Source organism: Ictalurus punctatus, chromosome 20 (assembly GCF_001660625.3).
Source record: "Ictalurus punctatus breed USDA103 chromosome 20, Coco_2.0, whole genome shotgun sequence".
In the NCBI taxonomy this organism is placed as follows: domain Eukaryota; kingdom Metazoa; phylum Chordata; class Actinopteri; order Siluriformes; family Ictaluridae; genus Ictalurus; species Ictalurus punctatus.
In genome coordinates, this window is record NC_030435.2 from 4,110,227 (window position 1) to 4,135,356 (window position 25,130).

The 25,130-nt window shown below is 45.0% G+C and overlaps 1 protein-coding gene across 4 annotated transcripts in view; it reads left to right on the top strand.

Moving 5' to 3' along the window:
- Positions 1 to 25,130, top strand: part of cux1b (cut-like homeobox 1b) — a 167,111-nt gene that overhangs the window by 109,978 nt on the left and 32,003 nt on the right. Inside the window, exons 9-20 of one of the 4 annotated variants that reach the window (XM_053673696.1) lie at positions 9,839 to 9,887; positions 10,614 to 10,718; positions 10,816 to 11,004; positions 12,571 to 12,629; positions 13,232 to 13,280; positions 15,110 to 15,206; positions 17,554 to 18,228; positions 19,705 to 19,785; positions 20,805 to 20,906; positions 21,000 to 21,496; positions 22,791 to 23,030; positions 24,270 to 24,429. In XM_053673696.1, the coding sequence (XP_053529671.1) occupies positions 9,839 to 9,887; positions 10,614 to 10,718; positions 10,816 to 11,004; positions 12,571 to 12,629; positions 13,232 to 13,280; positions 15,110 to 15,206; positions 17,554 to 18,228; positions 19,705 to 19,785; positions 20,805 to 20,906; positions 21,000 to 21,496; positions 22,791 to 23,030; positions 24,270 to 24,429 (2,303 nt within the window). The remainder of the gene's footprint in view (positions 1 to 9,838; positions 9,888 to 10,613; positions 10,719 to 10,815; positions 11,005 to 12,570; positions 12,630 to 13,231; positions 13,281 to 15,109; positions 15,207 to 17,553; positions 18,229 to 19,704; positions 19,786 to 20,804; positions 20,907 to 20,999; positions 21,497 to 22,790; positions 23,031 to 24,269; positions 24,430 to 25,130) is intronic. The other 3 variants (XM_053673698.1, XM_053673697.1, XM_053673699.1) reach the window with 3 other exon arrangements.

Genomic DNA, 25,130 nt, shown 5'->3' on the forward strand with positions numbered 1-25,130 from the left:
TCTCTGTCTCTCTCTCGCTCTGTCTGATTCTCTCTGTCTGTATGTCTCTCTGTCTCTGTTTCTTTCTCTCTGTCTATCTGTGTCTCTCTGTTCTGTCTCTCTCTATCTTTCTCTCTCTGTCTCTGTTTCTGTCTGTTTCTCTCTCTCTCTCTCTCTCTCTCTCTCTCACCCCCCTCCCCCTTTCCTCGATGGCCCTGGCTGTGAGCTGAGCAGCAGGCTGGTTGCGTGTCGGCCGTTTTGTCTCCTTTAAAGATTAATGGCTTATCGATCGTTTGCTCTGGGCACGGCTGCTCTGCCTGCGAGCTGCCGGGATCTCGAGCAGCTCTCGGGCCTTGACTGTAAACACCCTGAGGGAAAGGGGGAGTGTGTGTGTTAGCAGCTCACTTGGCCCGTTGCCATGCTCAGGCTCAGGCTGGTTCTCGTGTGAGAACGTGTTGTGCACATTACATTATTGAATTGATTACGATCAACTCGGAAACATCACGCCGACCATTAAGACATCAGCGTGCCCACTTGACAGTTACCATGGTGACACTGGCATCTACAGATGTTCTATAACGGCACAACTGGTGATGTGTTTTAAAGGTGGAAGAAATTAACAGCTTAGTGAGACTATATTATTATTATTATTATTATTATTATTATTATTATTATTTATTACACTGCTGAAACACTACCATTAAATTTCAGCCTAGTGCCTCCACCTGATCCACTCTACTCACCTGGAATCCGCCATCTTGTCCTGCGCAGCCTTTTCCCACACAGACATATCACCATATCCTGCCTCCTGAGCTACATTTGTCCAGCACTCACAGCCTCCTCGTCGCTAATGAGTGGTTGCTCAGAAAGACATGTTTGCGTAATGCGTGTTGGATCCTGTAGGGACTGAACACTGATGGATGTAAACACGACGACAACGCTACAACAGCGTGACTTCCACCCAGAGTCTGACGCTACGAGGTGCAACACTGGGCTAAATCTGTCCAAACAACACTGCTGCCACGTGATCGGCGCATTCACGCAGTTACCCGATGAGCCAGTGTACAGGTGTTCCTATTAAAGTGACTGAAAAGTGTATATTACACATGTTAGGAGATTAGGTGCTCACAAAGGGTTAAGAAACTTAACACACACACCCACACACACTGTCCAGTGTCTCTTAATATCATCTTTATCACTAGATGCTTGGTTTTCTACCTTCTGGATTTTTTTCCGCTAACCCCCGGTGTGTCCGTGAGTGTGTGTGTGTGTCGAGAGAGAGAGTTATGAGCTTCATTTGGAGCCAGGGTGATCCCTCCAGACGTCCCTGAAGCAGAGGCTCCTGCCACATCTGCTTTATTTATAGACGACTGCTGCTAAATCATTAAGAGTCAGGCATGGCTGATCCTATAGGGTTCTCCCTGAGTGTACACACACACACACACATACACACACACACACACACACACACACCGTGTGATATGAACACAGCTCCCACAGGATAATGGAGGGTTCAAGAGCAGTGCACATCTGGGCAGAGCAGACCAAATACACTCCCTTTTTGGCCTTTGTCTGAGTCGTCCTTGTTCTTTCTGCATGTGTGTTTTGTGCTGCGTGTGCCGAGACACATAGGGTTTGGAGTGGTGCTCATTAGGTAGTACACACACACACACACACAAGCTGAGTACCAGAAAAAGCAATTATGAAGTTATACAGCAGGTCCATCTTCTTAAATACAGGAAGGAGGAAGCGGGGGGTGAACGAATGAGCAGGGCCGGATGAAGCTCGGCGATTGTGTGTGTGTGTGAGAGAGAGAGTGAGGGAAAGGGGGAGAGAGAGAGTGATAGTAAGAAGTAACCGTGCCATCCCTACTTTCTCCACACACAAACATAATAACTTGTCTCTTTTTCTTCGTCTTTTTCGTTCTCACTCGAGAGAACACGCCTGATTGGGCAAGAAGCGTTCAAGAGAGAAACAAAAAGGCAACAGGAGTGTTATGAGCAGATGCAGCGATGAGGAAAAAGAGGGGGTGGTGCAGGGGAAATGAAAGTCTAATGGTCTAAAGCTGAGAAATGTCGCAGCGGCCCTGGAGGATTTGACCAGCGCTGCACAGGATATGAGAGAGACAGACGGACAGAAGGGAGGAGGGTTCAGATTAACCGGTGCATTCGACCAGATCAAGATCAACTCAAAATTAAGATCACGTCAAAATACCAGACGTTTAGGCCTCGGTTTAATAAAATCTCAGGTAACGAGTTGTGATTTGCACGTGCAAGGTTATTTACAGAGAATTATTGTGTGAATGACACAAAGTGGGTGGGGTGGGTGGATCTACTCATGGGGTGATGATAATAGTATTTGGGTTGCGGTGGTGGGTATGGGATAGTATGATGTGATAGGGTGATTGATAGGGGGTAGGGGGATGGATATTGGATGATGAGGTAGAATAATGGTGCAGGGTGATGTGTATGGGGTGACCGGGTAGATTGATGGGGTAATGAGGTAGGGCGATGGGATGGGGTAATGAGGTGGGGTGATGGGATATGGGGTTATGAGGTAGGGTGATGGGATATGGGGTAGAACGATGGGATATGGTATAATGAGGTAGGGCAATGGGATAATCAGGTAGGGCGATGGGGTATGGGGTAGAATGATGGGATATGGTATAATGAGGTGGGGCGATGGGGTATGGGCTAGGGCAATGTGATAATGAGGTAGGGCAATGGTATAATGAGGTAGGGCAATGGGATAATCAGGTAGGGCGATGGGGTATGGGGTAGAATGATGGGATATGGTATAATGAGGTGGGGCGATGGGGTATGGGCTAGGGCAATGTGATAATGAGGTAGGGCGATGGGATATGGGGTAATGAGGTAGGGCGATGGGGTTATGGGGTAGGGTGATGGGATATGGGGTAGAACGATGGGATATGGTATAATGAGGTAGGGCAATGGGATAATCAGGTAGGGTGATGGGATATGGGGTAGAATGATGGGATATGGTATAATGAGGTGGGGCAATGGGGTAGGGCAATGTGATAATGAGGTAGGGCGATGGGATATGGTATAATGAGGTAGGGCAATGGGATAATCAGGTAGGGCGATGGGGTATGGGGTAGAATGATGGGATATGGTATAATGAGGTGGGGCGATGGGGTATGGGCTAGGGCAATGTGATAATGAGGTAGGGCAATGGTATAATGAGGTAGGGCAATGGGATAATCAGGTAGGGCGATGGGGTATGGGGTAGAATGATGGGATATGGTATAATGAGGTGGGGCGATGGGGTATGGGCTAGGGCAATGTGATAATGAGGTAGGGCGATGGGATATGGGGTAATGAGGTAGGGCGATGGGGTTATGGGGTAGGGTGATGGGATATGGGGTAGAACGATGGGATATGGTATAATGAGGTAGGGCAATGGGATAATCAGGTAGGGTGATGGGATATGGGGTAGAATGATGGGATATGGTATAATGAGGTGGGGCAATGGGGTAGGGCAATGTGATAATGAGGTAGGGCGATGGGATATGGTATAATGAGGTAGGGCAATGGGATAATCAGGTAGGGTGATGGGATATGGGGTAGAATGATGGGATATGGTATAATGAGGTGGGGCAATGGGGTAGGGCAATGTGATAATGAGGTAGGGCGATGGGATATGGTATAATGAGGTAGGGCAATGGGATAATCAGGTAGGGTGATGGGATATGGGGTAGAATGATGGGATATGGTATAATGAGGTGGGGCAATGGGGTAGGGCAATGTGATAATGAGGTAGGGCGATGGGATATGGGGTAGAACGATGGGATATGGTATAATGAGGTAGGGCGAAGCGGTAGGGTAATGGGATAATGATGTAGGGCGATGGGGTAGAACCATGGGATATGGGGTTATAGGCTAGAACTATGGAATAAAGGTTGGGCGATGGCATATGGGGTTAATGGGTGGAACTATGGGATATTGAGGTAGGGCGATAGGATATGGGGTAGAATTATGGGATATGTTGTAATGAGGTAGGGTGATGGGATATGGGGATGAACTAGGGAATAATGTGGTAGGGCGATGGGGTTATGGGGTAGAACTATGGGATAATGATGTAGGGCGTTGGGTTATGGGGTAGAACTAGGGAATGAGGTAGGGCGATGGGATATGGGGTTATGAGGTAGAACTATGGGATAATGAGGTAGGGCGATGGGTTATTGGGTAGAACCATGGGGTAATGAGGTAGGGCAATGGGTTATGGGGTAGAAATATGGGATAGTGAGGTAGGGCGATGGGTTATTGGGTAGAACTATGTGATAATGAGGTAGGGCGATGGGTTATTGGTTAGAACCATGGGGTAATGAGGTAGGGCGATGGGTTATTGGGTAGAACTATGGGATAATGAGGTAGGGCGATGGAATATGGGGTAGAACTATGGGGTAATGAGGTAGGGCGATGGGTTATGGGGTTATGGGGTAGAATTATGGGGTAATGAGGTAGGGCGATGGGATATGGGGTAGAACTGTGGGATAATGATGTAGGGCGATGGGTTACTGGGTAGAACTATGGGGTAATGATGTAGGGCGATGGGATATGGGGTAGAATTATGGGATAATTAGGTAGGGCGATAGGTTATGGGGTAGAACTATGGGATAATTAGGTATGGCGATGGGTTATGGGGTAGAATTATGGGATAATGAGGTAGGGCGATGGGATATGGGGTAGAATGATGGGATAATGAGGCAGGGCGATGGGATATGGGGTTATGGGTAGAATTATGGGGTAATGAGGTAGGGCGATGGGTTATGGGGTAGAATTATGGGATAATTAGGTATGGCGATGGGTTATGGGGTAGAATTATGGGGTAATGAGGTAGGGCGATGGGTTATGGGGTAGAATTATGGGATAATTAGGTATGGCGATGGGTTATGGGGTAGAATTATGGGATAATGAGGTAGGGCGATGGGATATGGGGTAGAATGATGGGATAATGAGGCAGGGCGATGGGATATGGGGTTATGGGATAGAATTATGGGGTAATGAGGTAGGGCAATGGGTTATGGGGTAGAATTATGGGGTAATGAGGTAGGGCGATGGGATATGGGGTAGAATTATGGGGTAATGAGGTAGGGCGATGGGATATGGGGTTATGGGGTAATATAGTTTTTATTGTAGAAGATAAATATCTATAAACTGCCGAATTTGTCGTTGTTTCTTTTTTTTCCACCACCACAGGCTGTCCGTTTGCTTTGCACCTCTGTGGAGAGTTTTTTTGACTCTGAATCTTTTGTGGCTTCTGTAATCCTGCTAGTCGTGCTCTGGCCAGGAGGAAATTGAGGCTTATTGAGTCACATTTACACCCTCAGGTTCTGCTCACATACACTCTATTCATGCTGTCTTGCTCGTTGTCTCAGTTTGACTGTAGTAACCCTGACATCCAGAAGAAAAAAAAACCCTGAAATGTAGTGAGTGAGGTGTTTGGATATGGTGTGGGAATAAATGATGGCATAGTGAGGTATAGCTTTTCCTCTTCACAGTATTTGTTTTACGGTAGTTGATGGAAACGCGATGATTTTCTTTTGTTGACCTCATCAGTTGGCTCGAAAGCAGGGGTTTGACCGCAGTGGGAATATAAAGCGAAGAACAAAAGCTTATCAATTTTACTGTACTAAGACTAAAAGATCATTTCCACACCAGAAACACCAGGTTTATCGCGTGTCAGTATTATAAATGACAGCTTTGAAAGGTATTATTATTATTATTACAAGTTTAGAAAATTACAGACCGCACCTTTAACCGAATATTAGGACTTATTTATTAACAGGTTAATGGCTGCTTTTCTTCTTATGGACACCAGGTGGCACTAATGTGCGTCATGCTGTGTGATACAAAAGCCTATCATTTTCTCTATTGCCTTCTTATTCTTTTTTTTTTTTTTTACCTTCCTTTTATTTCGAATCTTTCCGTCCTCCATGTTTTTCTGCTTCCTTCCTTCTCTTGCTTGTCGTGTACTTCTTCCCTTCTTCCATTTCCTCCTTTTGTCTTTCGTCTGTTTTTACTCCCTCTTCGTCTTCCATTTACGTTGTTCTCTTTTTCGTTTTTCCCGCATTATTCACAATTTCCTTCCCTTTTTATACCTTTTTTTTTCTTGTTTTCATTCTACTTTCCTTCTGCTCTTTGGCCCGTCTTCTTTCCCGTTCTTTTGTTCATCCTTCTTTTCCCTCTTTATCTGTGTGTGTAGAGTGGTATCTAGGTCAGGTGTGTGTGTGTGTGTGTGAGAGAGAGAGGAGCTCAGGTAGGCTCTCCAGAGTGCAGTGAAGAGTGCTGATTAAGGAGTCCTCTCTCTCTCTCTCTCTCTCTCTCTCTCTCTGTCTCTGGCACATGTGGCATTGCCAGCATCCACCTGCTGAAACCAAACCAGTTGTGCCATCCCACGCTTGCACACACACACACACTCTCTCTCTCTCTCACACACGCACACACACAGTCCCCACGGCTCTGGATTAATCAAACCCAATCAAACATAATCGGCCGTTTAATTGGAATTCTAATGGTCTCTTGATTGCTCAATTAGACTCCAGGGATGAAGGGTGCTTAGAGACAGTTGCTAGGGCTTCTCTCATCTGTAAGCGTTGTCGCTTAGCAGCAGGTCCGTGCTCCCTGTACACACACACACACACACACCTAAATACTGAGCCACCAGTCATCAAACCTGTGGCATCAAACTTGATTGCGTGTCATAAAAGAATAAAACGGTGTATCTTGGATGCCATGTCGTCTAGAGCGGATGAAACGACAGAGTCTGTCAGGCCGCTTTGTCATTTCCCCTCATTTCAGCAAGGCTTATAAGGTGAGCGCCTCGACGACTGACCACAGGCGCACATATACAAATCCCGTGCTTTGGAGTCTGCACTGCGTTTGTAATTCCCAAATCCAGCGGTTATTTAAAAACGCCTAGTGCACCCGTGCTTCGATTGAATAATTACGTTCTCCATGCAGTCGGGTTTTAATAAGAGCTGAATCAGCTTGCGTTAAATTCAGTAACCTTAGGACACACACACACACATACACACACACACACACACATGAAACCTCCATGCCCTCATAATGCAGCTTTAAAAGCAGGCACTCATGTTTGCTGTGTGTGTGTGTGTTACACCCCTTCCATGTGGGTGTCCTTGCTGAAATGATAAATGAAACACGTGACCTCTCTGCCCCACAAACACACCCACTCCGAAAGACATCTGTAATTAGAGCCCCAGCGTTAATTAACATAATTAAGTTCTTCATGCAGAATCACCTATAATTAGATGTTAGCTTGTTAGTGTAATTAACACACTGGCATGACTCTTCCCGGTGTGTGTGTGTGTGTGTGCGTGCGTGCGTGTGTGTGCGTGTCCCTGCACCCCCGTCAGACAGCTTTACACAAAACATAACAGCAACTGGGACGCAGGGTGTGGTCCTTACAACTGGCAGTTAGAGTTCTCTGGGTTCAGAGTACACACTCGTTTCACTTTGCTTCGACACTTTTCTGTCAGGCTCGTTTACTTGCTTATTTAGTACGTTTCTTTTCCCGTTCGCTTACCTACATTCCTTCCTTTACTTCCTTTGTTTATTTACATTACTTTCTTGCTTTAGTTAAATACCTACGTTGTTTACTGACTCACTTAACTTTACTGACGTGCCTTACTTAATTTTACTTTACATACGTTATTTACTTACTCTCTTTGTTTACTATACTTATATACTTTACCTTGCTTTATTTACTTTACACATTTACTTTACTAGGTTTACATTACTTACTCTCTATTTGTAATACTTTCTTTGTTTACTTTACTTACATACTTTACTTAATATTACTTTATTTACTTTACATCCATAATTTACTTGATTTCCTTTCTCACTTTAGGTAGTAATAACTTTATTTACTTTACTTACTCACTTTGCTTACATGCTTTACTTAATTTGCTTTACTTATTTACTTACTCGGTATATGTAATACTTTCTTTGTTTATTTTACGTACATACATTACTTAATATTACTTCATTTACCTTACTTTATTTACATTAAAGATTTACTTTACATGCATACTTTACTTAATATTACTTTATTTACCTTACTTTATTTACTTTACATATATACTTTACTTAATATTACTTTATTTACCTTACTTTATTTACATTAAAGGTTTACTTTACATGCATACTTTACTTAATATTACTTTATTTACCTTACTTTATTTACATTGAAGATTTACTTTACATGCATACTTTACTTAATATTACTTTATTTACCTTACTTTATTTACTTTACATATATACTTTACTTTATTTACTTTACATATATACTTTACTTAATATTACTTTATTTACCTTACTTTATTTACATTAAAGATTTACTTTACATGCATACTTTACTTAATATTACTTTATTTACCTTACTTTATTTACATTAAAGGTTTACTTTACATGCATACTTTACTTAATATTACTTTATTTACCTTACTTTATTTACATTAAAGGTTTACTTTACATGCATACTTTACTTAATATTACTTTATTTACCTTACTTTATTTACATTGAAGATTTACTTTACATGCATACTTTACTTAATATTACTTTATTTACCTTACTTTATTTACTTTACATATATACTTTACTTTATTTACTTTACATATATACTTTACTTAATTTACTTTACATATATACTTTACTTAATTTACTTTACATATATACTTTACTTAATTTACTTTACATATATACTTTACTTAATTTACTTTCTCACTTTACTTAATATTTCCCTTATTTACTTCAATGACTCAGTTTGCTTAATACTTTCTTTATCACTTCATTTGACTTTATTCGCTCGCTTGTTCACGTTTCTTAGCGTGTTTACGTGCGTTTTGTGTGCGAACAGCGTCGCATCAGTTGTGTGTGTTCGAAGGGTACAGCTTACTTATGAAGGACACACAGTAACTGGGATGCCAGTAGCACGGTGATGCCAGTAACACCGTGTCCTTCAGCAGCATCCTTTGAACAATCACGCGTGTGTGTGTGTGTGTGTGTGTGTGTGTGTGTGTGTGTGTGTGTGTGGTATCAGCCTGCCTCAAGCTGACGAACCGAAAGTGAAAAGTCTCAGCCCCTTTCTTTAAAGCAGGTCTGTGCCACTACGCCACCATGAGGAAATCTGAAGAACTGTTATTGTTGACATTAAGCTACACCTACATGAGTGGCGTTAACGTTTCATACAGTTGCAGCGACTAGCCGTACGCGGCCCTTTTAACCGAGAGAATCAGGAGAGCGATATTATATCAGATTAGCGTGAATAGCGCAGAGCCTAAAAAGTGTATCGCTGTAATCCCAGTGTTTTCCCGCGAGCTAGTCCAAGAGGCTTAATCACGACTCCAGAGCTCACTGGATTACGCTGAAACTGAGAGGGCTTAATGGGCCTTAGTGTGTGTGTGTGGGGGTGTGTGTGTGTGTGTGTGTGTGTGTGTGTGTGTGTGTGTGTGTGTGAGACTCCACCACTGACACAATAGTGTCAAATCCTTGCAGACGTAAGGACTTCCTTTCACACACGCACAAGGATCGAGGCTTGGTCTGCAGAAGGATGTGGTCCTGCCTGTGTTTTCCTCACATCTTCATACTAATATTAAATTGTTGTCTGTAAAGGAAGTCAAGGGTGATGCAAAAACCTTTTCCGAATAAATATAAATTCAGCAAATGTGTGCGCTATGGATGACCACGATGATGTTTACTGAAGGAGATAATCGTAACAAGAGTTGCATTTTAAAAGTGTATTGTACTAAAAAAAAACAACAAGGTTATTGTGGTCATGCTAATGCTAAAACGAGGTGTTGCGCTTCCTCCCCAGGGCCGACGAGATCGAGATGGTCATGACCGATCTGGAGCGAGCCAATCAGGTAAGACGTGAACTTTCAGGCTGCGGGTTATTAAACCATGAGTACGTATCCCGACAGCTGTTCATTGGCTTAACGCGGGAAGCTCTGACCTAATGCGCCGACTTCACGTCTGCTTCAGGATGTTAGGAATGTTTCCGAAAGCAGTCTGAGAAGGACTTTTTATTCAGGGCATTTCGACTCGACTTCCTTTCAACTTGCAAAGGAAAACGTCTGCAGAATACTGATGATGATGATGATGATGATGAGATTCAAGCAGCATATCTGAACGATCTTTGAGTCACATTTTTAAGTAAAGTGTATCACGTCGTAGCATTAAGTTATATGTTTATAAATACATACTACTGGCGCGTTATGAGACGTGATTATCAGGCTTGTCGTACACGGAGGCCTTTGATTGATTTTTATCTCAGGATATCGGAGAAATCCTCAGGTCTTTAAAAGCCTGTAAAGTCCCGCATCCACCAACGTCAGGAAGCAGACTATTCTACATCTTCACCGCAGGGTGGAGAAAGCATCTGTCAAGTTGATGGGCCCTGGGCCTCGGAGTGGACAGAGCATGCAGGGGTGTCGAGACACATTTTAAGTGCACTTATAAAACTACTGGACGTCTACCCGTGTGTGTGTGTTTGAGTTTGTATATGAGCTGACAGACACGCCCAGCGGTCTGCTGTAGTAGTTAGCGGAAAGTATTGGGAATTTTAACGGGAAATCATCGCGCGTCCACAGAGAGCAGAGACAGCCGAGAGAGAGGCCGAGTCACTGAGGGAGCAGCTCACGTCAGCTAACAAGTCCCTACAGCTGGCCACGCAGATCCAGAAAGCTCCGGATATGGTACCATTTCTTCACTACAGAATGGTGTGGTAGTTCTGAATATGCAAACACTTCCTGTCCTTGGTCGTTAATATTGTGTGTGTGTGTGTGTGTGTAGGAGCAGGCGGTGGAGGTGGTGTCACGCTCCAGTCTGGAGGCCGAGCTGAGTGCTAAGGAGCGGGAGATGGTGCAGCTGGTGGAGGACGTGCAGAGACTGCAGGCCAGTCTGGCCAAACTGCGCGAGAACTCCTCCACCCAAATCAGCCAGCTAGAGCAGCAGCTCAGTGCCAAGAGCGTCACTCTCAAGGTCCTCAGACAAGCCCCAAACACACACACACACACACACACAGAACATATCCGCCCTGCATAATGAAACGGGTTTCTGTCCCTCAGTGGTCATTTTCAGAATGAACAAGAAGACATAGCTGAGGTGATTAATAAATATAACACACCCTTCTTGAGCTCTTTTGACTCACCGATATGTGTGTACATGACCTACAGCGGTTCTTTGGAAGAATAAGGGGGTTGTGAGGACGGTGTTTTTCTCAACACGAATACACTTATCATTGGCAGTACGGACAAATCTACTGTGAATATAAAAAATTTTTTAAAAACAACATTTTTTTTTATATATAGCACTTTTTGTACTTTAAAAACCATGGCACGGTAGATTTCGGAAATATGAACCAGTCAGACGACAACGTAAAACGAATCGTCTGCTTTATAACTTTAAAAGACTAAGATTGCTCTTGCACATGTGGAAAGGTCGGAAGAGTAGACTGACTTTCAGAGCTGGACAATTAGTTTGGGAATAGTCTGACTTTTCATGACTCGGTTTACGCCTGCTAAAAAAAAAAATTAAGAACAAAGATAGAACGGCCAGGAAAAAAGAAAAAAAAAAAATTTACAATTATTCAGAGGGGAAAAAAACTCCGAAAATGCCAGGAATCCTCAAAAGGAGGTGAATTTAAAGGAATATCTAACTGCCGCGAAGTAAAAACTGATAAATATTCAAGTGTCCGTTTATTCCAGTAACATCGTTCAAGTGCGTATCTCTTTTCCTTTTTCACGATCCGGTTCATTTCATCTGACTATTAAGAAAGGGGGTGGGGGGGGGGGGGGTTGAATCGGTTTGAAGAGAATAAATAAATAAATAAATATAACGAAAAAGGTATGGAAAGTTTTCCAGCAGGAAAAAGTCCAGGCCCCCCTCAATAAGACGTACTTTATGTGAAAATGCGTCAGCAAGGTTAATAAATATATTTTATTTTTTATATATATATATATATATATATATATATATATATATCGTCATATTTTAAAGAAATGTATAAATATCCTGGTGTGTATTTTTGCAGTAACACAATAGATTAAACATTTCCTTTTTTATTTATGGCACAATTCATGAAAAAGTGAAGTGAAAATGCGATCTGAACAAATGATCTGAAAATGTTTGTTTGTTTTTTTTTTTTTTCCAGAAGGAAAAGCTATGAAGTCGAAATGAATCGAGGTTAATAAATGATCAGAAACGATGCTAAAAGTATAACGAATAAAACCGAGCGCGGATTAATAATTTGAACATTAAAAAAAAAAAAAAAACAACTCATTATAGCGACTTGAGTCCTCGGGCCTATAGGTGGCGTATATCCTGCACTTTTTATTAAGCTGATAGAGCACTGTCTGATGAAGGGGGACTCTCCGGAGGGGAAATAGCAAGGGGAAGTCGAAGAAGTCCTCCTTAAAAACAGCGCTCTTTCGCGTTAATAAAGCTCAAGAACATTCGGATTGATGTTTGAGCGCGCCTCCTTTCTACTCTCACTTCTCTCTTTTTTCCTCCTTCCTCATATCCCCGCGTTCCCGGTGCCACGCGCAGCAACTGGAGGAGAAGTTACAGGAGCAGGCCGACTACGAGGAGGTGAAGAAAGAGCTGAGGTAGGAGCTCGGAGCGGCCTCGTTAATTTGCAGCGCATTAAAACGTACAGGCGTGATATGCTTAACGAAGCGCAGCCTTTTCATTAGCCCCCTCATCCACCCTCGGAGTCGTGCTGCAAAATGCCAGATCGGTCATTATGATTAATCAGCGCTCCTATTTGGCATTTGTATATAATAAAGCGTGCGTTGTGAGTGAAAGGATGCTCGGGTAACTAGGTTAGCGGTGCGTAAAGCTCCGACGAGGGCTTATCGGTGCACTGCCGATCTCTGATGGACGTCCAGATTTCCTGACTCGCACGTGTTTATAGATCTTTAGTGAATGGGTTCTTTATTCAAACTGTTCTTTTTTTTTTTCCCCTCCCCCCGACGGGCCTTTAAATCCCGGTGCTGATTGCATCTCTGAAAGCATTCCTTAGCAGTGATCTGATCTGATCTGGCTTGAACACGGTCACGCCTCTTATTTAAACGAATATAATAACAGGAGCATGGATCGGAATTTGGACAGAATTGTGTGCGCGTTTATTTATTTATTGATTTATTTATTTATTTATCTGGAGGAGGGGGGGATCTGAATGTTTCTGACCCAACTGTTTTCTCTGCAGTATCCTGAAGTCCATGGAGTTTGGGCCGTCTGACAACGCCACAGCGCAGGTAACTAGGACGCTCAGCGATGGTCAGGGAGTAAGGAATGGCTTATCACAGATAAAAGCCTGGCTGAGTTGCTGAAAGCCTCGTGATCATCGTCGACTGGTAGAACGAGCGTCACGCTTGAACACTCTGTCAGAACCCTGACAGAACTTTATAGCGCTTTCAGAAATCCGGGCCCAAGGAAAATGAGAAGAAACTGCACCTGATGATAATAATAAGGAGAAGAAGAATAATAAGCCTCACACACAAAATCCAAGCACAGCGCAGAAAGGCAGAATCTTTAGAAAGGCAGAACACACAGAAGATAAGTCGTGTTTGTTTATTTTATTTTCCCCACACTAGAATTACACGGTGGGTCAAAAGTTTGTGGACACCCGTGATCTTTAAAAGCCTTCTGATCTGACGGTGCGCGATCTAAATGTTTGAAATCGGTGGCGTAGACAAAAATAGAATCGTGCCGACGTTTTAATTTCTTCCATTAGACTAAACCGACATTTTATTTCCAAAAAATATATACATGTTTTTAATACGGGCGACCCGGAGCGAAATAATCCGAAATGCAGGCGATGAGTGTGGAGCGTCGGTGTGAACTCTTTTAATACCGTTTAAAAAGCGTCTCGGGGGAATTCCTCAAGAACTCGCTCGAGAAAATAACAAGAATACATTTCTGGAAATTCTAAACGAAAAAGACGTCGACTTTGAAGATGCTAAAATATTAAATTACTTTTTTTGGATTTTTTTTTTTTCTTTTCATGACATAATCCCATAATCATGACATAATCCCCATAGTTACATTTGTGTTACTCCAGAGTTTTGATGACTTTATTATTATTATTATTATTATTATTATTATTATTATTATTCTAAATTGTGGAGGTAAATAAAATAAAGGATGAGTGTGTGTAAACTTTTGACCGGTAGTGTGTGTTGAGACTTTACAAGGATGTGTTAGTCAAACATCATAAACAGACTGAGCTATTAAAACAGCAGTAACAGGACGGGGCGGAGTCTAGACCAGGAACTGAACCTAAACAAAGTTAAAGAGCTGTGTGTGTGTGTGTGTGTGTGTGTGTGTGTGTGCGAGTTAAAAAGTCTACTGATTTCTGTGTTAAAGACTCATGTGTTCTGTATTATACACTGAATATTACATTACATTACATTACATTATACTACAGTTGCAATCAAAATTATTCACCCCCACCCCCGTTGCGAATCAGGTTTATTGTCAAAATTGACAGACTTTCAGCTGCCAGAAGCTCTGCATCGTGTTCGCAGCAGGTCATAACAGCAGAAGGATGCTCCACTAAGTACTCAAGATGCTCGCCATGAAGGGGTCGGATCATTTTGAAACGGGAGAAATCATTGTAAGTCGCATTTTCAGTTGAATTTTGGGAAACCACTCGACGCGTCCGTCGTGTCGAACTATTTCCCTCGCTTTTGTTTGATTTGTTCGTCGCAAACAGCTGAAAGCTGGACGTCGGCCTCGCTCGCACTCGCTTCAGCGTTCACATCACACGTCAGAGTAGGAGAAAATGTGATCCCTTTGACCGTGGCATGGTTGTGGGTCCCAGACAGGCTGGTTTGAGTGTTTCAGAAATTGCAGTCTCTAGAGTTTACATCCAGTGAGCAGCAGTTCCGCATGCGGGAAGCAGCTTGTCGATGAGAGAGCTCAGGAAAGCTAGGGTAACTCAAACGAACCACTCTTTACAACCGCGGTAAGCAGAAAAGCATCTCCGAACGCAGCGCGCCAACAACCAATGCCACGGTTAAAGTCGCTGAGATCACGCTGAACGCACCCCTCTTTGTACTCTGACTCTGTTCCTCCATCTCAGGACTCGTCTAAACCGCTGGAGGTGTTACTGCTGGAGAAGAACCGCAGTCTTCAGTCCGAGAGCGCGTCGCTCCGCAACGCCAACACCGAGCTGAGCGGTAAGTCTGTCCTCAAGAGCTCGCCCGGGCGCAACAAAAGGATGCACGGTAACGCAGAAAGTTAGTTTTCGTGTCGGAAATCCGCCCGTGCGTACGTTTTCTTATAATAAACACCTGTTTACACAGTTTTGGCGTACACTCCCACAGTCGAACGGGGAACGTGGTTTATTTCAAATACAAATAATGCACACTGAGGTATTACTTGGGTATTATGGGATGTTTTACCCAAGAGATGGTGGGGGAAACGGTGGAACAGGTTAATGCTGTTAAAATGGAGACACTTATTTTGAGCCGTTTTTCCCGTCGGGGGGAAAGAGGGGAAAAACGGCGCAGTTCGGCACTTCTCTGCATTACTCATGCCTCTTTTGATAATTGCTCATCAGCAGATGTGCGTTGACATTTCGAGCAGGACCGACTTTAGTCCCGCCTTCTCTCTTCTCTTCCCCTGTGATGTCTCGATCATAAATAAATGCATACGCTTGCTTACTTACTTACCGACCACTTTATTAGGAACCCCCGCGTTCACCTTCTCGTTCGCGCAGTCATCCGTCCAGCCAATCGTGCGGCATCAGCCCGGTGCTTAAAATCACGCAGATAGGGGTCATGTTCACATCGAATATCAGAACGAAGGGGAAAACATGTGTTCTTAGTGAGTTAGACTATCGCACCGCCTTGGATCGCTGTTTTTGGACTCGGGACAGGAGCTGGACCCGATGCGTTCTTCGGCTTCGAGGTTCGGCGTCTTGAGATGCTTTTCCGCCGCTCGATGAAGCTCTTCACCTCTGTCTGCATTGTATAGTGCTCCCACATGATTGGCTGATTGTGTAACAGCACGAACGACAGGTGTAAAGGTCTTCCTAATAAAGACTCATATAGAGTCGTACGCTTTTATATGCGTTACTCTACCCTGCTTTGATATTCGATAAGTTAGTGTCATACAAACACATCTTCTCAGACATACAGGGTTCTATTCTGTCCTACATCAGGGTTTTTATTTATTTATTTATACTTTTTTTTTTTCAACTGCTTGTGTTTCACAAGCTTTGACATTTAACAATGTTGGTTTGCATGCATGAGTGGATGAGAAAAATGTTAAGAGCGTTTGCTTCGGGGCTGCATAAACAGGATATTTACATAGCGCTCAGAGCCTTGCATAAAATTACCATAATTGACAGGTCGCTACGGCCTAACCTCATCACGTCCCTCTAATTTAAAGCGCCCTTTGGTCGTTTGCGTACACGAAATGGATTTGTTGATTATTCTGATTAACATCCACTCTTCCAAAAAGAGATCCTTTTTAAGGGTGTTTAGCGAGGCTTTTCACATGGAGCGTTCGCGTCCAGGTAGGTAGGGTCTTCGTTCTCCGTCGTACCTCGTCACCGTACTCGGACGCGTCGCGCAACGTGACATCCATGGATAAACTGTCGTTGGTTTTTGTTTTTCTGTTCGTAAATTTCCCCCTCGAAATATTCACCTCCGAGGACCGTCCACCTGTGTTAAGATCTCGAGTGTACCAGTTCCTATTCGACCTACAGCGGCATTTGAATATTTAATCGGTTCGCATGAGGTCATACAATGAATATTCACCATTTTAACACATAACCTTTATGAAAACTGTGCAGTCTTGCTGATGTTCATTGGGGGGTTTTTCCCTCTAGTGATTCCTACCACCCTCATTTATTTATTTATTTATTTATGTATTTATTTATTTATTTATTTATTTATTTTTAAACAACAAGTTTTCTCGTGTGTACTTAACAACGCTACAGTGGCTTGTTAAATAGTTTTTAAAATATAATCACTCGGAGAACTGAAAGAGTCAGGAAGACTTCATCGGGAGAGACTGTTTTGCGGTAACGAGCTTGAATCCCGTCAGCCGTGTAGGAGGAGGAACGGGAACGGACTTTTTTAAAGTCAGAGTTGGCCAGCAGAGTTGCACTGCTTCGACAGCCTGAGCCAAAGACTGGATGTTTTTTTTCGTTTGTTTGGTTTTTTTTTTTTAAAGCACCCGTTCTGCCTCTCCTCACCGACGACAGCGGATCTGGATGGCAGTGTCACTTTGCATGGTGGCCATTAATGTGTCTGAAGTCTTTGTCCTTCCATGCTGTTGCTTACAAGAAAGGTGCAAACTACAAATGCATGGGCGGTTTGTCTGGGGGGCTTGGCAAAAAAAAAAAAAAAAAAACACCTATTAATACAGATTTATAATCTTTTCTGTTTTGTACCTTAAAATAAATAGCAAAAAAAAAAAAAAAAAAAAAAAAAAGAACACCTTGTCTTTTGTCAGACCCCTTTTTCTTTTTTTGTTAACTCCCCCATAATGCATTTTGTTTGCCCTTTCTTGTAGGGTCAGCCAGCCAGAAAGTGAAAGAAGAGACCGCGCCACACGTCCCCACCTCTGTCAACTCAGCCCCACCCCCTCCCGCCCCTTCTCCACTCCTGGGTCGCCCAGGTATAGGCCCGAACTCTGCCGGCCCGCCCCCGGAGTCACCTACTGCTAGCAGCGCTAATGGCGGACATGCTTTCTCACCAGCGCTGGACCTCTACGGTACCGCTTTCCCCCTGGCGGGTAAGGTGGCACTGGGCTCACTGCTGCAGCGCCAGCTCATGCACACCTTCTACTCCAAAGCGCTGCAGGACTTCAGCCACACCCACTACACGCCCCTGGCACTGGCACCCGCTCCCCCGCGTCAGCCCTGTGCCAGCCCGGATACCAACGGCACGGCGCCGTCGCCCAGCCGCTCAGAGGGCGCGGGCAGCGCTTCCGAGGGTGAGGATATGGACACGGCAGAGATCGCACGCCAGGTCAAAGAGCAGCTGATCAAGCACAACATCGGGCAGCGAGTCTTCGGGCACTATGTGCTGGGCCTGTCGCAGGGGTCCGTCAGCGAAATCCTGGCACGCCCAAAACCCTGGAGCAAGCTCACCATCCGCGGCAAGGAGCCCTTCCATAAGATGAAGCAGTTCCTCTCGGACGAGCAGAACATCTTGGCGCTGCGCAGCATCCAGGGCAGGCAAAGAGGTGAGCGCTACCTCTCCTAAATCAAACACTTTCTTATTTTCCGTTAGCTTAAGTCTGATATTAGCAACATGCCTTATCAGTCGTCAAGGTCACCAGAGAGGTCTGCTTGTGCCTTTTGTAAACGCTGTTCGATAGGAAGGTGGGTCGTCGTGTCGGTACGGGAGGGGCATCACACACACACCACACCCATTTCTTATCACATTCTACCTTCACCTGCAGTCGTTTAACCTTTTCCTCCCTGTTCTCTAATACAAAACTAGATAAACATGTTGCTAATGATTTGATTTGAGCTACACAAAAGCAGTATAAATTCAAGCATGTTCTCGAACACCCGTAAGTCGTCGTTAGGCATGTCGGCGTTCATCAACCGACGAATCGGATTTAGTGCCGAGCATGCCGTGTCGTCGTGACCTGAGAACGCAGAAGACTGTAACACATTACTACATTATAGTCTGGCATTTCCAGCTCATATTCTGAATCGACTTAATGAACCAACAATTGCTACTTTGAAGTTTAGAGAAGTACAGCGTGTACCGTATACCATGACCGACTGGTTTCTCCTCCTGTGCGTATCGATTCAACTGTCAGATTAGATCCTTCACATCTTTTCCATCACAGCTCATTTCCGCACGACCAAGCTTCCGATCGTCCTTCAGGCTCCGCCGGCTGTCCTCACCACACGCTAATCCATACCGAAACCTTTTACCCGTCAATAATATCGACTAAGAGGGAAGGTAACGGTAAAGTCCGGGGAGTTTCTGTTCCACGTCACCTGCACCAGTCTGTACTGAGCTAGGATCATCTTAATGATCAAAAGTAAAGTGTCCCAACTGACCTCAGGTCAACGTCAGAATGCGTTCTGGGTGCGCTTCCAGCTGAGTCAAGAACCTGGGAAGAGTCGGGTTGGGTTGCATTTGATAGAAGGAGAAGGTCTTGGAGTGGAGGCCTCGGGGAAGTAACTAAGCTTGACTCCTGCAACGGCCAGTGATTCTCACTAATTTCAGTTAGAGTATCTCCCAAAAACGTTTACTTAAAAACTGCGATGGCCACGCCTTTAAAATCCGAGGTCTGAAGTCGTCTGAGGTCTAACCTCGCAGTCGTGTATTTATTTTCCATGTTTGCATTTAGAAATGTCTTTCCTTTGACACAGTGTTCTGTTTGAAAGATAACGTTACCCCAGTCCTCACGTCAGACATGTCATTTGAAATCCTTAGTGGTCAAGCGTGCCTCGGAGGTATTCGCCCGAACCGGTGAATCGGACTCGGAACATCCTCGGTAGCTGCTGTTTTAAACTTTATTTATTTTGATTTTTTTGGTGTGGAACACTTGAATCAGGTCCATTGTCAAGTCATTTCCAAACCCGTTCTCCACTCCACCCTTTTGACCGTGCTAAGCGTTCGACGTTCCGGTCAACCACACGTACCTTCTTTCATCTTGTCGTCCATTTTTTTTCTTCCCTGTCGTTTATTTTGACAGAGAGCCCAGGCCAGGCCCTTAGCCGCATGTTTCAGGAAGGCCCGAAGCGGAGAGCCGGCTCGGAAGGCGCCCCGCGGACAGGTGTGTCCCCTAGTCCATTTTTTTTTTCTCCCCCTAGTTTATTAGATAGTTTATTAATTGTGGCCAAGGTCCCCTTGTGGCTGGTGACGTCCCCGTTGCCTTTCGCGCTCTTATAATTGGTATAACTATGGCCGTAGTGTTCAAGTATAGGTTTGAATCTGAAGCTTGTGTCAGTGCCTAAAGCCAGTTGTTTTTTTCTTCTTCGTTCAGTGTGTATAATAGGATAAAATCAGATAGAGAGGAAAAATACCTGACCTTGATACCGAGTCCTCTCGACTCACTATCTCACTTAGTTGTGCGTGGTGTCTGTCAGGTGGCGTGGAATCTTAAGGTCAACCACGATTGCATCTGCACCTAAAGAATAGCACAGGGGAAAAAAAACGCTTAGGTTTTTATCCTCCGTGGGTTTTTCAGTAAGTTCTTTCCTGTGGTGTTTCAAATGGATCACAGGCACCTCCTGTGCAGCGCTCACCACATTGACTGCCTGATTGACGTCAAGTCAAATTCCCAATGTATAATTTAGGTATTTTAATGAGGGCCCATTTGTGAGGGCTGGGTGGCGTCAAATAGCCCTTTCTAACAAGCGGGTGTTACACAAATACCTTACTCGGTCAAATAAACACGCCAGGCACTGGTGGCCCAAAACTAATATTTGAAGCCACAGGGAAGACTTTCAAACTGTGATAAAAGTATATTGTTGAATAGATGGCTTACAAGGGAGGACCGTGTTTTAAAGAACTCTGGTGGTTGGCTTGAGCACGGCTGGATTCCACTTTACATACAGCCTGTTACTGCTAGAACCTGCCCTCCATCATTTCGGATGTTAGGACACGCGCACCCGTTTTGAAATGTCCTAGATAAAGGGGCAGCTCATCAGGTGGATGTTAAAGCAATAAAAATCCATATATATATATATATATATATATAAATGTTCTCCACAAGTTCACAGTGGCTTACTCTGATTTATCTTGCTGTTGTGTATACTCATCTTTTCCTCCATTTCCTCTACCTTTTCCTAGGCAACATCACCACCCGTATCCGCACGCCCGAAAGCGGCTCTGACGAAGCCATCAAGTCCATCCTGGAGCAAGCCAAGCGTGAGCTGCAGGTCCAGAAAGCAGGCAAGTCTTGAGCTCCTCTCCCGTTCCTCCAGAAACTAGTTATTAAAGTTCCGAAATGGCATCCTTACTTGCTTTTGTTTCCCCGTCGAACAGCTGACACGACCCTGCCTCCATCCTCATCCAGTGGAGGAGGAGGAGGAGGAGGAGGAGGTTCGGACGAGGCCATCCGCTCCATCCTGGAGCAGGCACGGCGCGAGATGGAGGCCCAGCAGACGTCCTTGTCGTCCTCGTCTTCGTCGTCGTCCTCTTCCTCCATCTCCTCCTCCCTGTCTCAGTGCGATCTCTCGTTATTGTCGCCCAAAGTGTTGGCACCATCGCCACTGGGCGCCCCCCTGACCGCCTACAGTTCTCTGGCGCTGGGCTTGAAGAAGCCTCCTCTTCTGATTTCCTGTTCATCCTCCTCACCCTCCTCACCTTCTCCGTCCCCTTTACTCGACTTCAGCGGCATTAAGAAGGAGCGTCCGGCATCTCCAGGCCAGGATGGAGCCTCCAGGGTTCAGTGGAGGGAGCAGTGGTGGAACAACTCGCAGCAAGAGCGCAGAGCAACCGGCCTGCCCGACGAGAACCACAGCATGGAAGACTCCAAGGAGGTAAGGAGACCCGATTTGACTTTGTTATGGGCAGGAAGCAAATTGGTTCTGAGGAAGACGACTGATGTGCATGGCTATTGGAAGCACGTCATACTTGTGCATGGCTAAACATTATTCTGTAACAAGGCTAACGGGTAGCCCAGAGCCTCCGTTGCTTTACTGTGCATGGCAAGAGGGAATGGCTTTGAGTGTTACTACTTCCTGAAGTTTCTGAGTGTTGTATGAACCTATAGATATCACTATTTTGGGTAAGTCTCTGTCCTAAGAGCCGGAAGGTTGTGAGTCTTCTTTTTTTTGTGTGTAGGGACCCTCCCTTTATTCCTTCCGTACCAAACGTTTCACAAATCAGTGGACTCTTCGAAGCCACTTTGCGACCATGTATCCACCCACTCATTAAAAAGCTCAAAGAACGTAGATCTGTTCCTGCCAATTGAGGGTGTGTTCACACTTGTACTTTCCTCAGAACTGAGGCAATCAGTACAGTCTAGAGAACCAGTCTTTGGTCTCATTGGAACTGTCGGTCTGGCGTTTTACTTTAAGTTAACAGGGGTCTGTTTCGGCTTTTACGGTAGCAGCGAAGGGGATGTTGTGGTCCACAGACGAGGCGTAACACCTTCTTGATGTATGGCGTGAAGGTGGCTTTCGAGAACAAGTTGAAATTAATCTTTCAGTAATTTTGTCTACGAGAGCCGAATCGATCAAGGTTTGGAAGAGATCCGTCCTTGCAACTATAACATCCTCCCCAGAAACGAGGCCACAGTCGGTTCCGGTACAGCCGCAAGTACGAAAACGCCCGTGATGACGAGCTAGAGAGAGATTGTGAGTGAAATGTCACGTGCACAGAGCCGTGACGACGGAGCTGAATCTCAAACATTTGAGGAAATCGCCGCTGCAGAATGGTGCGTTTATTCGTGTAGTAAGTTTAAATGCGCTACTGTGAGAGTGGACACCGTTCTTGCGAGTAGGCTTGTTTAGCATCGGTACTTGCCTAATGAGCAGATGTGAGCACTCCAGATGAAGACGCTTGCTAATCGCTACATTGCGAATAATGAATGAAATCGAGCGTTGAAATTCAAATCGTTATCCTGCTACCTGAGTAATTTAGTTACCCGAAAATAACATATATATAATAATAAGGTTGACAGTAATGTTTAAAGTGGTATCGTCCACTGTGTAGCCTGCAAAATGGCCTTGGTTGATGTTCCTGTTCCCCACGATGCTACGATCTCCTACCCTGTACTGGACGGTACTGACTGATGCTGGCCCCTCCCCTCTTTGTGTGTCTCTGTGCCAGACGCCCCCCCGGCTGCTCGATGCCCCTCAGTACTGGAGCGAGTGGCACCACGCCGGCTCCGCCTACCCAGAGCTCAGCGGCACCCGCGTGCCAAGGCCGGCCAGAGCGCCCGTGCCCCCGCTGGCGCCCGAGCAGTGCCAGCTGTTCTCATGCCGCGAGCTGGACACGGTGGAGCTCACCCAGCTGGTCAAAGAGAAGCTAGCCAAGAGTGGCGTATGCCAGCGCTTGTTCGGAGAGAAGGTCTGCGTGCCCCTGTCTCCCTTACTTTCTCTCTCCTCTCTGTCTTGCATCCCTAGCTTCCTTACCCCCCCCACTTACCATCTCAGCTAACACCCACTAACTCCCTCTTCCTACTCACACACTGTCTGTAAAAACCTGCTCCACCACAACAGCGAAATCCGTCTACAATCGTGCCAGTCGGTTAAATCTGAGATTTCACAGCCAAATCTCGGTTTAAACTCGGCAAGTGTGATCGGTGAGAAATCGTTGCGGTCTGTTTCGATGGAGGCTAGTGTTTCTTCCACGAACGAAGCGTTCCTCAGACGACCAGTCTGTTTTTTTGTTTTTTTGAAGGACGCTAAAACACGTCGGTTCCTTACGCCGCACGTGGCTCAGTCATCCACAAGAGACCCAAACGCTCCCGTCCTTGTCCTTCAGGTTCAGTACTGCAGTCCACGTTGAACTGGATACCATCACGTCACAGCGCAAACCCAGCTGCTTTCCTATGGGCTGCCCGATGCGATAACCGCATGAGTTGAGGTTAAATTCGAGCTTGTTCTCACAGAGTTTGTGCGTTAAAACTGGCTTATTGAATCTGAGTAGGAAGACGGTCTCAGTTGCAGTCTCGCGTTCCTCTCGACCAAAGCCCCGGGGAATTTAAACGCGTGACTGCGGACGAGATAAGTCCGAAGAAGTGATGCCTTTTCAATATCTACCTGGACTTCCTCTGCCTTTTCAATGTAAAACGGGTGGGCTAGTCTCGGGTACAGCTTGCATTAGGTGTCCCCCTCATCACCAGTCTTACTTTTATCAAAACGACGCTTTCCTGCTTTAACAGTTTGAGCAGACTAGCGAGTCAGAAGCCAACTAGCAAACAAAGCTAACCTGTAAACGTAGGTAAACTAGTCTTGGATAATCCATGTAGGGTTCATTTCTTTTCTTCTCTTTTCTTTTGTGCTTGCGCCGTCATGCTTAGTTTTCCTCGACTGGTTTAGCGGCCCGCGAGTCTCGTTTCCGTCTAGTACGAGGGTGTGTACTGTTTAAACCTGAGCTAAGCTTGTACGAAGTAAAGGCTGCGCTTCTCTCTAGGGTTTTTCATTTGGTGATGTGCACGTTACTAACTGTTCACTCCTGATCTAACCCGAACGCATGGTCACTGACAAGCATTCGTAAGGCTTTTTGGTGGGGGGATTTTTTGGTTAAATACGACGCCCATGTTAACAGTATAGTAACGTCTTTTCTCAATTGTGTCTGATTCAGGTACTAGGACTCTCTCAGGGGAGCGTAAGTGACATGCTGTCTCGTCCCAAACCGTGGAGCAAGCTGACCCAGAAAGGTCGCGAGCCCTTCATCCGGATGCAGCTGTGGCTCAACGGCGAGTTGGGACAGAACTCGGTGACTCAACCGGGACAGACGCAAGGTAAAGCGTTCATTGCGGGCGTGTTTAATGCCCAGCGTTCACTGCTCAGTCGAGTTTGCCGAGAATTTCCAGAAATGTATTCTCGGCGTTTTCTCGCCCGATTTCTTGAGGAATTTCCCTGATTATTAAACGAGTTCCCACCGACGCTCCACACTTATCGGCTGATTTTCGTAATATTTCGCTCCGTTTAAAACAGTATTTTTTTTCTGTAAATACGATGTTAGTTTTCTAATGAAAGAAATAATTACGATTTCACACATTTAATCACACACCTTCAGATCAAAAGCTTTTTAAAGATCATGAGAAACATTTCAGTCGCGTGTCCACAAACTTTTGACCGGCGAGGTATTTAAAAAAAAAAAAAAGACATACGGCACCTTTAAAATGTCACGCGTATTCAGAAAACCCTATACGAGGCAGAGGTGTTGTTTTGGTTATTGACGACTAGCGGGCCTGTATTAGCGTCATCCGTCTTTCTCGGCACGCTGGAAAGAAAAGGGGAAAAAAAACCCAAACGTACGTTTCAATATACTGAAGGTCACGAGGTCGTCGTCCGTCACGACGCGCTCCGTCCCGGGGGAGTCTGCTTCACACTCTGTCTGGATACCCAAATTGGTTTTCTGTCACACTCACTCAGACACGTTTCTCCTTTCTCTCCCCCGTCCGGGTGTTTAATAAATCTTTCTCATTTGTCACACTGT